Source organism: Hyperolius riggenbachi, chromosome 6 (assembly GCF_040937935.1).
Source record: "Hyperolius riggenbachi isolate aHypRig1 chromosome 6, aHypRig1.pri, whole genome shotgun sequence".
NCBI lineage: Eukaryota > Metazoa > Chordata > Amphibia > Anura > Hyperoliidae > Hyperolius > Hyperolius riggenbachi.
The window spans coordinates 334,127,381-334,140,059 of record NC_090651.1 but is presented as its reverse complement, the minus strand read 5'-3'; the positions used below and the strand labels follow the sequence as shown (position 1 = coordinate 334,140,059).

Sequence of the window (12,679 nt, the reverse complement as noted above, 5' to 3'; positions counted from 1 at the left end):
AGCAGAGCGATCGCGGCAAACTGGCCCTGCAAGTGTGTTACCTCCCTTACATCAACTTCACCCTCCAATTCACAGGGAGACATTTATCAAGAGTGTCTCAGACAAAATATTAGTAGGTTTTCAGAAATTAATACAGAATTGTCTCAGACATCCTAAGAAATCACTAGATAGTGCAGATTCCTTCTTAAACTGTTAGGAATAGGAGGAGTTAGGAAGGTGTCTCAGGCAGTGCAGTGTGTGAGGAAAATTACTGTTGCTGAGGTAACCAACACATCTGCTGTCAGCAAGTTCTGAGTTAGGGGGGGAGGAGCCCTTCACAAATCATGTCTAGCCTGCACTATCAGTAGAACTGCTAATGAGCACTTTTTAATCTGCAGCAGTTTAGGGATGGATTTGCACTTTCTTATCTGTAGAGCAACTCTAGAAATCCATGCTAAACTGCCGCTATTAAGTAGCATTTGAGAAGTTTCTTACTATCATGCAAAACAGTTCCTCTGCTGGTTAGAACAGTCTTAGAAGAAAAAACGTAAAACGTGCTTTGATAAATCTGGCCCACAGTTATAGCCAGATGTGCATGTACAATTTTTTTTTGTTTTGTTTTTACATTAGAAAATGCATACCTTCATAGTTCATACTAAACATCTCACTCACTTCTGGTTTTATTTCCACATCTCTTTACTGCGTAATGTGGGCACGTAATGGGAGTGGTGAAACCCGATGAGTAGGTGAAAGTAGATGAGAAGAGAGTAGAAGGGGGCCATATGCAAGGATTTTGCAGTGCAGCCTTCCTACTTTAGATTTTTTTTTTTCACAATTCAATATCATCATCAATCCCCTCCAACCATCCCTTTTCTGAAAAAGTTATCTTATTTGCAAACATTGCACCATGGAAGACTCACATACATGTAATGCTTCTGGAAGCAGAAAAAGAGAACCCCCTAAGAACAGATATTGTCTAAACAGCTCCTAATATAGAACAACGTGGCGTTCTACTTTAAGAAGTCTGAGCACTGAGGGTGGACTCTGAAGTGACAAATCATCTACTGGCTTCCTCTGTTTTCTGTCTAGGGGACCCCAATGGATATATATCATATTGAGAAGAAGGACGAGGCACTGTTCCTGCATATCATACCTTTAATCATGGTTTAAACAGACATGGTGGTGTACAGTGGGGATGTTTAATGTCATCTACGTTTCCTCAGAGGCTATAGCCCCTGAGGAAGCACAGATTACACAAAACACCTGTCAGGCTCATCACCCCCACTCTTTCACTCTTCCCTTCGATATGGATACACACACACACACACACACACACACACACACACACACACACACACACACACACTTGTGTTTATAAGTATACACACCCTGGCATAATTTGTGATTTCTTAAAGGGAAGGTTCAGGGAGGGTGGGTAAAAAATAAAAATCAATTTCCACTTACCTGGGGCTTCCTCCAGCCCGTGGCAGGCAGGAGGTGCCCTCGCCGCCGCTCCGCAGGCTCCCGGTGGTCTCCGGTGGCCGACCCGACCTGGCCAGGCCGGGCTCTTCTGCGCTCCAAGGCCCGGAACTTCTGCGTCCCACGCCGGCGCGCTGACGTCATCGGACGTCCTCCGTGCTCTACTGCGCAGGCGCAGAACTACTGCGCATGCGCAGTAGAGCCCGGAGGACGTCCGATGACGTCAGCGTGCCGGCGTGGGCCGCAGAAGTTCCGGGCCTTGGAGCGCAGAAGAGCCCGACCTGGCAGCCGGCCTGGCCAGGTCGGGTCGACCACCGGGAGCCTGCGGAGGGCTGGAGGAAGCCCCAGGTAAGTGGAAATTGATTTTTATTTTTTACCCACCCTCCCTGAACCTTCCCTTTAAAGGGAAGGTCCAAGCAAAATAAAAAAATGAGTTTCACTTACCTGGGGCTTCTACCAGCCCCATGCAGCCATCCTGTGCCCTCGTAGTCACTCACTGCTGCTCCAGTCCCCCGCTGGCAGCTTGCCGACCACGGAGGTCGGCGGGCCACATTGCGTACATTTTTATGCATTCCCGCTAGTGCAGGAACATTAACACATACATTTTTGCACGTTACTGGTTCAATGCGTAAATTTTTACGCATTGAGCCAGTAATGTGTAAAAATGTATCCCCCACCTGAGCTGTAGATCTCTGCAGCTCGTCCAGAGTCACCATGGGCCTCTTGACTGCATTTCTGATCAGCGCTCTCCTTGTTTGGCCTGTGAGTTTAGGTGGACGGCCTTGTCTTGGTAGGCTTACAGTTGTGCCTTCCATTTCTGAATGATCGCTTGAACAGTGCTCCGTGGGATGTTTAAGGCTTTGGAATCTTTTTGTAGCCTAAGCCTGCTTTAAATCTCTCAATAACCTTATCCCTGACCTGTCTGGTGTGTTCTCTGGACTTCATGGTGTTGTTGCTCCCAATATTCTCTTAGACAACCTCTGAGGCTGTCACAGAGCAGCTGTATTTGTACTGACATTAGATTACACACAGGTGCACTCTATTTAGTCATTAGCACTCATCAGGCAATGTCTATGGGCAACTGACTGCACTCAGACCAAAGGGGGCTGAATAATTATGCACACCCCACTTTGCAGTTATTGATTTGTAAAAAATGTTTGTAATAATGTATGATTATTGTTCCACTTCTCATGTGTACACCACTTTGTGTTGGTCTTTCACCTGGAATTCCAATAAAATTGATTCATGTTTGTGGCAGTAATGTGACAAAATGTGGAAAACTTCAAGGGGGCCGAATACTTTTGCAAGCCACTGTACATTCTTCCTCTGCATTTCTCCTGAAAATGTTGTACAGTGGAATAATGTCCATAATAACATTATGGACAGCGGGACTCTACTTTAGAATTTGTTCAAGGACTCTATATGCACCTAAACCAAGTAGACTTTGTTGCGGAACTCTTTAATTTATGGACCACAAGATTTTCCAGAAACTGTACCTTAAAAACACTGGCTATAATGGATTTCATTCACAGAGACGAACTTTATTCAATACTGGAGATAATGGAGAGCTGCGATAATAACTTTGACCACAAGATGGCAATCCACTACATAGTTTTGAAAAAGTCTGCTGTTGCTGCGTCTGTGTTTTTCCTAAATTATGCATTGCTCCCAGCTGCGGCTCCGCTTTATAGAATGCAGCAATTGGTGCCGTAGGTGGCCACACTCACTGGCAGTACGCACCGATCTGGTGCGTTCTCCATGAGCACCTCCTGGCCATGAGCTGCATGCACTTCCTGTACACCACCTGGAAGTGAACCTCCGACCTCCATACACCATATTTAAACCACATCGATCAGCATGGATAATGTGAGCTCTTCTCCCTTGTTAAAGCAGTGGTGTACGTGCCACAGAATTCGTGGGGACTGTGCAGAGAATTCCTGGCTGCCACTGCTCGTCATCCTGATCTAATACACCTGCCTTCCTGAACAAACACTCACTTCCTGGGTCATGTAAACACACTTGCACCTTTGTGCATGCTGCTCTTTCCCCCTGGTCACCTATTTCACATATTTTTGTTAATTTTTGTTAATTTGTGGTTTTGTTTTTTCAATATTTTTTTGCACTGCTGATTGTTTGGTTTCTATGCACTCTGCATCATATTGAGTTTAGCATTAACTGCACAGAACTTGGGTTTGACTGCGGAGGATCTAAGATTGAACTCTTGATTTATTTGAATAAATATATATATATATATATATATATATATATATATATATATATATATATATATATATATATATATATATATATATATATATATATATACACACACACACACACACACACACACACACTACGGCAGCTACTATGTAGCAGTGGCAGTCTTTTATGGCCATCCTAATTATGTTTTAATGTTAATAGTATACCTGACCATCTTTGTAATGAAGTATTGTTAAATCTTTTTGACTAAACAATCGAGTAGTGCCATTTATATGAGACAAGCTTTCCCTTTCCTATTTGCGCTTCATGGTTAGTGGTTGGCTGATGCCATTTATTGTTAAAAAATAAATAAGAATTCCATGAAGGAATTATAAGTTTTTCCTGATTTATGCATTGCACCCAGCTGCAGCTACTGGTGGTGCAATGTTACTGTTATTACCGCCAGCAGTGTATCGGGCAATACGCAAGAAGTGCGACCCACAGTACACAATTAACAGCATTACTACAGTGATATGAATTACACAAACATCGTAATGCACATTACCATAATTCTATACCGCAGGTTGTGATAATTGCACAACGCGCAGTACACGTCTGGTGTTAGCGAGTAATATTGGAGTGTGCTGCCTATGTATAGCAATATTACGACAGTGACTCCATCAACCCCACAGAAACCTAGGCGGGCTACCGAAATGGTGGTAAATTAGCAGGCTCACTATCCTCACTGGAAATGCTTGTAGATCTCTGGAGCTACCCCAGTAAATGAGACGTATAGAGCGCTAATATTCATGCACCTCTAATTCTCTCTGGAGCGGTTCTCCCCGTCATTGCACGTAATATGGAAACACTAAACTCTTCTGTATAGTTACCTCTCGGCAAAGTCGGAAGAGATGCAGCTGTTTTGGCACCAGATGCAGCTTGCTGCACTTTGATTACAGGAGGACAGGCTGCTGAACAACAAGCAGGGGTCTGACGGGACAGAGAGAGTCACCATGCGGCCTAGAGCCACGCCATTGAACCCGCCTGAGAGGTAAATCCGACTTCCCACCACCGCGATGGCGTGGCCTATCGACTCGTTCAAGGGAATTCCCATAACCACTTCTGCGAAAGAAAATAAAGCAACACATCAGGAATCAGAAATACTAATATGTTAGATCTAATACCTAAAACAGGATTGTCAGTCATAAAATCAAATTCCATCTACCCACTGCTCTGTGTTTATTATGTAGTCTACAACCTGACCCTGAATTGCAAGCATTCCAATATAATCATAAATGTTTCTGTTGCAATAAATCTTATCTCAGACAGCCTGGTTCTATTTGGTAAATTGCCGGGGAGAGGGAAAATTGTAATCTCCCCTCCTACATTCCCGTTCCTCACTGATTGGCCAAGGGCAGTTCAGTGTGACACAAGATTGAGGAGAGAGAAGCTGCTGAAATACAATCTATGCTGTGCTTGCGAAGCAAGCTAGATATGACAGTGCACTTTCTAGGAAATAAAAAAAGAGTAAGAGGAAATGGCATCAGGATTTGCTTCAGTCAGAGGCAGCAAAAATGGAAAATGCCTAAAGCAGTTTTCTCTTTATTAACTAAAATTTGCTTAAATCAAAACATCGACAATATGTATGTTAAGCAAGTGGAACAAGTATTTATCTACTTATTTATGTGTTTTTTCTTGGTATAGTATGGTTGTCCCTGCAGCTTTAAAGAGGCACTGTAGTAGAATGCAGTAAATGATTCAAGATACCCACTTTTATGGTAGTTTTTTCAGCATCGGAAACACTTCATAGCTATATATTGGTATGTAGCACTGCCCAATGATGCTTAGCCAAGGCTGTTTAGCCATGCGGAATTCTCCTCCCCACCTATCATTAGGTGTAACGATAGTAAAATATTGGTAAAGTCAACAATGCGCCAACTGAATGAGGACAGGAACTGGGATTTTTTTATTCATCAATATAATCCTTTTCTTAAGTAGTCTCTTAGCCCCATGCTTATTATCTTAATCCAACAGGTTTTTTTGTTGTTTTTTATAAAAGACATAAACAGACGATCATATAGTCTTGGCTCATGTTTCTCACCGGTCTTGTTGGGTCTTATCCAGGCATTGCAGTGGACCTGGTAGAAGAGAATCTCGTTGCTGTACTCCTGTTGTTCTGTGCGTCCTCCAACCACAACCACAGTGTCCTTCAGTATGGCAGCCACATGGAAAAAGTGCGACAGAGGCTAGAGAGGGAATTTAAAAAAGAAGACCAACAAATAAAGTGCTGAAATAAGAAAATAACTTTTTCTACAAAAAGAAAAAAAAAAAAACCTATAAAAAAAAATTATTAAAAAGCAACCATAGAAGGGACCCAAGCATCCGTACATGACAAAATGAACACGAGATAGATCGTGCTGTTGGGGTAGGGTGTTGTGCAGGGATTGGCATCGCTTATTTATGGGGGGGGGGGGGCTGCTTCTCATCCACAGGGCTGTCCTTAGGACCCTATATATTACGTCAGTACCTTCTGTACAATATTTGGAAGTTGTTCGTTATCCATATTTAGGTTTGCCATCTTCCCCTGGGAGCTTCACGCTTCTGGCGGTGGTGCGTACTCTCGATGCATGCCGGGAGTCGTAGTCCGTCTCCTGGCAGGGAGACGGACTCACATCGACGGACTATATCTCACGGAGTGTATTGCAGAGGTCGGCGGCATATGACACCACTGTGGGACCTTCCAACTGCAGTTGCTCCCTGAGGAAGTAGCAATCCTTATACAGACAGGGGGCTAGAGGAGCTGCCCCCATAGGTAAGTAATACCTATCACCCCAACCCTCCCTCCCCCATGGCACACTCTATTACTAACCTCCCTTATGGGGAGGTTTATTTCATCTTGTTTCATGTACATGTGTTCTAGTTCCCTCTAAGACTATTTGCAATACCTTTCTTCCCTGAGAGGGGGCGAGCAAGCTCCATGTCAGGTTAGGATAATATAGGCTGTACAGCTCAGGAGATGGTGTCACGGCCTCCACGTGGAATCGGTGCCCACCAAACACATAGAAAGCGTCAGTAGCTTCATGATACACAGTGGAATGACCGTACAGACCTGTGTAAAATATTCAGAAACACCATGTTAATTGAAAGTGTGCACTGAATGATAGGCTCAGACTATCGTGTACATATAAAACACATACCTTTTTTTTTTTTTTTTAAGCACAAAAATATTGTCTTTTGTTTAAAGAGACTCTGTAACATGAAAAAGATCCCCTGGGGGGTACTCACCTCGGGTGGGGGAAGCCTCCGGATCCTAATGAGGCTTCCCACGCCGTCCTCTGTCCCACGGGGGTCTCGCCGCAGCCCTCCGAACAGCCGGCGACTGTGCCGACTGTCAGTTCAATATTTACCTTTGCTGGCTCCAGCGGGGGCGCTGTGGCGACTTTCGGCACGGAAATAGACGGAAATACCCGATCTCCGTCGGGTCCGCTCTACTGCGCAGGCGCCGGAAACTTGCGCCTGCGCAGTAGAGCGGACCCGACGGCGATCGGGTATTTCCGCCTACTTCGGAGCCGACAGCCGTCAGAGCGCCTGCGCAGGAGCCAGGAAGGTAAATATTGCGTCACCGCTGTACAGAGGGCTACAGCGAGACCCGCGAGGGACGCAGGACGGCGTGGGAAGCCTCATTAGCATCCTGAGACTTCCCCCACCCGAGGTGAGTACCCCCCAGGGGCCGTTTTGTCGTTACAGTTCCTCTTTAAAGAGAACCAGAGACGAAGCACCCTCATGTATTTTACCATATATACAGTACAGACCAAAAGTTTGGACACACCTTCTCATTCAAAGAGTTTTCTTTATTTTCATGACCATGAACATTGTAGATTCACACTGAAGGCATCCAAACTATAAATTAACACATGTGGAAGTATAGTAAATAAACAAAAAGTGTGATACAACTGAAAATATGTCATATGCTAGGTTCTTCAAAGTAGCCACCTTTTGCTTGGATTACTGCTTTGCACACTCTTGGCATTCTCTTGATGAGCTTCAAGAGGTAGTCACCTGAAATGGTCTTCCAACAGTCTTGAAGGAGTTCCCAGAGATGCTTAGCACTTGTTGGCCCTTTTGCCTTCACTCTGCGGTCCATCTCACCCCAAACCATCTCGATTGGGTTCAGGTCTGGGGACAGGGGAGGCCAGGTCATCTGGCGCAGCACCCTGGTCACTCTCCTTCCTGGTCAAATGGCCCTTATACAGCCTGGAGGTGTGTTTGGGGTGATTGTTCTGTTGAAAAATAAATGATGGCCCAACTAAACGCAAACTGGATGGAATAGCATGCCGCTGCAAGATGCTGGGGTAGCCATGCTGATTCAGTATGCTTTCATTTTTGAATAAATCCCCAACAGAGTCACCAGCAAAGCACCCCCAAACCATCACACCTCCTCCATGCTTCAAGGTGGGAACCGGGCATGTAGAAACCATCCGTTTACCTTTTCTGCGTCGCACAAAGACACGGTGGTTGGAACCAAAAATCTCAAATGTGGACTCATCAGACCAAAGCACAGATTTCCACTGGTCTAATGTCCATTACTTGTGTTCTTTAGCCCAAACAAGTCTATTCTGCTTGTTGCCTGTCCTTAGCAGTGTTTTCCTAGCAGATATTCTACCATGAAGACCTGATTCACACAGTCTCCTCTTAACAGTTGTTCTAGAGAGGTGTCTGCTGCTAGAACTCTGTGTGGCATTGACCTGGTCTCTTAAGCCCCATCTACACCATGCCATATTGCAGCGATCCGGCGGCTCGATTAGCTGCCGGATCGCCTCTTCCGCGTGCTCGCCGCGTCCCCGCTCGCCGCGCATGCGCTGCATTCGATTCCCCGCTCGTCCCCGCCGGCGCCGCTTATCTCCCGCACGATTCCCTGCCATTGTCCCCTCGCGGGGAGCGAGCAGGGAATCGGCGGTGCGGAGATCCGTCCTGTCGGATCTTATCAATCGAGCCGCATCAGCGGCTCGATTGATAAGGAGCATCGCGGCCGCATCTACTCGTGTAGATGCGGCTTAATGTGAGCTGCTGTTACCCTGTGATTTCTGAGGCTGGTGACTTGGATGAACTTATTCTCCGCAGCAGAGGTGTCTCTTGGTCTTCCTTTCCTGGGGCGGTCCGCATGTGAGCCAGTTTCTTTGTAGCGTTTGATGGTTTTTGAGACTGCACTTGGGGACACTTTCAACGTTTTCCCAATTTTTCGGACTGACTGACCTTAATTTCTTAAAGTAATATTGGCCACTAGATTTTCTTTACTTATCTGCTTTTTTCTTGCCATAATACAAATTCTAAGGGCTCGTTTCCACTAGGAGCGGTGCGATGTGGCTACATAGCTGCATCGCACCGCAGGTGTGCTGCAACACACGCACACCAGTGGAACAGTTTCCACTACGTGCATGGTGTGCGGAGCGATCCGATAATCTGCAGCATGCTGCAGATTCTCGCACAGCCGCATCCGCCCGCAGCCGTGTCCCATCTCAATACACTTCCGCATCGGAGATTTGGAAGTGATGCGGCCGGCGGCGGAAGTGATGCGATGCTGCTGCGTAGCCACACTCGCATCACTTCGCAAATGGAAATCCGCCCTTACAGTCTATCCAGTAGGAATATTAGCTGTGTATCCACCTGACTTCTCCAACCCCATCTATAAGGCAAGAAATCCCACTTATTAAACCTGACAGGGAACACCTATGAAGTGAAAACCATTTCAGGTGGCTACCTCTTGAAGCACATCAAGAGAATGCGCAAAGCAGTAATCAAAGCAAAAGGCAGCTACTTTGTAGAACCTAGAATAGGACTTATTTTCAGTTGTTTCACACTTTTTGGTTATGTACAATATGTCCACATGTGTTAATTCATAGTTTGGATGCCTTCAGTGTGAATCTACAACGTTCATAGTCATGAAAATAAAGAAAAAACTCTTTGAATGAGAAGGTGTGGCCAAACTTTTGGTCTGTACTGTATGAGTGGGAACAGTAGAGAAAACACTTACTCTGCTCTCTGTTTCACTCTTCACTGCGGAGCCTGCTTGTTATCTGAGCATTCAGGCTGGCTTTGTTCATGAACCATTATAGCCGAGTCTGTCTTCTCTGATGTCTTTTCAAGCCCAAGCCTGCCCCCTGCTGGCTCTGCTATAATGATTCCTGAGCAAAGCCAGACTGAATGCTCAGTGTGGGATTGTATCAGGGATGAGAAGAAGCAGGCTGAACAGTGAAGAATGAAACAGAGCAGAGTAGGCGTTTTCTCTAATGTTCCCACTGATATATATGGTAAAATACATGAGGGTGCTTCGTCTCTGGTACACTTTAAAGGGACACTGAAGCAATCAAGGCATATAAATCATTAAAAGCATTACTAAACACCAGCAAATCACATGTTTTGAAAGCAGAGGACCTACCGAATTTAAAGCACACCTGAACTCAGAACTTCCTCTGCTCTAAAGAGTATGCATCAGCTTACTAACCTTTAACCTCCTGAGCAGTATGGACGAGCTCAGCTCGTCCATTACCGCCGGAGGGTGCCGCTCAGGCCCTGCTGGGCCGATTTTTACCAAATAAAAAGCAGCACGCGCAGCCGGCACTTTGCCAGCCGCGCGTGCTACCTGATCGCCGCCGCAGCAGCAAAAGAGGGTCCCCCCAGCCGCCCGAGACCTGCGCAGCCGGACCAATCAGTTCCGGGCAGCGCTAAGGGCTGGATTGGAGGCGGCTGACGTCAGGACGCCGGCTGACGTCCATGACGTCACTCCGCTCGTCGCCATGGCGATGAGGCAAGCAAAACAAGGAAGGCTGCTCATTGCAGACTTCCTTGTTAATTCTGATCGCCGGAGGCTTCAGGAGTGCCCTCTAGTGGGCTTTCATGCAGCCAACTTTCAGTTGGCTGCATGAAACAGTTTTTTTTTAATTTAAAAAAAACCCTCCCGCAGCCGCCCTGGCGATCTCAATAGAACGCCAGGGAGGTTAAAGAAGGTTACAGCTGATATAAATCTGGCAATAAATCTTCAGGGCGTCTACTTCCTTTTTTCATGGAAGCACACAAAGGGTTAACCTTGTGTTTACAAATTAGCTGCTCTGCTGTGGCAGATGAGATTCCTGAGCTGACACAGCTAAGAGATCAAATTACAGTTGTGAGTAGACACAATTGACAGGGAATTAAACAAGTTAAACAATCTAAGTACATAAAGGGTGCATTTCTCTCTGTTTTCCTTCTGTCCTGTGCAAGAGTTCAGGTCCACTTTAACCTCCTTGCCGGTTATCCCGAGCTGAGCTCGGGGTAACCTGCGCAGGAGGATTTCTCAGGACCCGCTGGGCCGATTTTCACAATTTTCTTTTTATTGCACGCAGCTAGCAATTTGCTAGCTGCGTGCATATCTCGATCGCCGCTGCTCGCCACCGATTTGCCGCTACCCGTCGCGCCTCCCCACCCCCCCTCCAGACCCCTTGCGCAGCCTGGCCAATCAGTGCCAGGCAGCGCTGAGGGGTGGATCGGGATTCCCTCTGACGTCCCGACGTCCATGACGACGGGGGAAGCCGAGCAGGAAATCCCGTTCTGAACGGGATTTCCTGCTTGCAAAGATCGCCGGCGGCAATCAAAGTAGGTAGGGGGATGCCGCTTGTCAGCGGCTATCATGTAGCTAGTGCTAGGCTAGCTACATGAATTTAAAAAAAAGTGCTGCGCCGCCCCCTTGCCGACATAATTGGAACCACAAGGGGGTTAAAGGACAACTGTAGTGAGAGATATATGGGGGCTGCCAAATGTATTTCCTTTTAAGCAATACCAGTTGCCTGGCAGTCCTGCAGATCCTCTGCCTTTAATACTTTTAGCCATAGACCCTGAACAAGCATGCAGCAGATCAGGTGTTTCTGACATTATTATGAGATCTGACAAGATTAGCTGCCTGCTTGTTTCTGGTGTTATTCAGACACTACTGCAGCCAAACAGAGCAGCAGGGCTGCCAGGCAACTGGCATTTGTTAAAAGGAAATAAATATGGCAGCCTCCATATCCCTCTCATTACAGTTGTCCTTTAAAGACAGTTGTACTGATTTTGTGTTTCCCATGCCCACTTTACTAATAATACTTACCAGTAGGGGGCGTGCCTGTATGATGTCCACCCTTCCAGACCTCTAACTCAATGTTGTACTCCAGCACACGGTTGTTGAACCCGTTCTCTGGAGAGTATCCACCAATCAGCATCAAGGATGATCCACGACGAGTGGTGAGTGTATGACCTGCCACAGATGGCAGGAGAGGATTCTGGGAGGGAAAACAAATCATTACTGTAGGCTGTAAAACAAAACAGGGCTACCCAAAAATGGAATTATTCTTACAATGTGGTTATAATAAAAATGAAGATAGTAATGTACCTTCACTTGTCCCCATATTGCCAGCATTTCCTGCCAGAGTTGCAGCAAGAAAGTTTGGAACTGCCAGTCTTCGGGAGCACTCGGGCACATGAGTGCTTCTGAAGCCTGTCAAGCGCTCACAGAGGCAGTGTAAATTCACCGGGGGGACATCGCTGGAACGAGGGGACAAAGAGAGGTTCAACAGGATCCAGGGCCTTCCCTCTCCACAGGTACGTATCCGACTTTTGCTTGTGCACTACAGGTTTATTATAAAGAAAATCTGTATCAAACCCCATTGTCCCCCCGTGGGATACTTACCTCAGGAGGGGGAAGCGCTGGAAGCCCCTGAACACCGGCAAGATAAATATTTACCTACCGGGTTCCTGGGCGCAGTAGCGGCTTTCTGATCGGGCTCAGGTGGAAATAGCAGATTGGGTCCGCTCTACTACGCAGGTGACTTGTGCTCTGCGCATGACATAGTTGTGATGTCATGCGCTCCTTGCCAGGCGTGTTGTACGATGCATGCAGCTGGGCCAGCTCCTGCGCACCGATGCCTGACCCGGCTGACCCAGAAGAGGCTGCCGGGGTGCGTTTAGGTAGGAAAGGAGGACAGAGGAGAACAGGGGTAGCGGTGGGCATTCA

General features: G+C 46.6%; 1 protein-coding gene across 1 annotated transcript in view; it reads right to left on the bottom strand.

The window, feature by feature from the left end:
• Window positions 1–12,679, bottom strand: part of MEGF8 (multiple EGF like domains 8) — a 101,895-nt gene that overhangs the window by 28,443 nt on the left and 60,773 nt on the right. The window contains exons 30-33 of the mRNA XM_068241508.1: window positions 11,777–11,948; window positions 6,603–6,766; window positions 5,759–5,903; window positions 4,548–4,779 (exon numbers count right to left, since the gene is read on the bottom strand). Coding sequence (XP_068097609.1) covers window positions 4,548–4,779; window positions 5,759–5,903; window positions 6,603–6,766; window positions 11,777–11,948 — 713 coding nt within the window. The remainder of the gene's footprint in view (window positions 1–4,547; window positions 4,780–5,758; window positions 5,904–6,602; window positions 6,767–11,776; window positions 11,949–12,679) is intronic.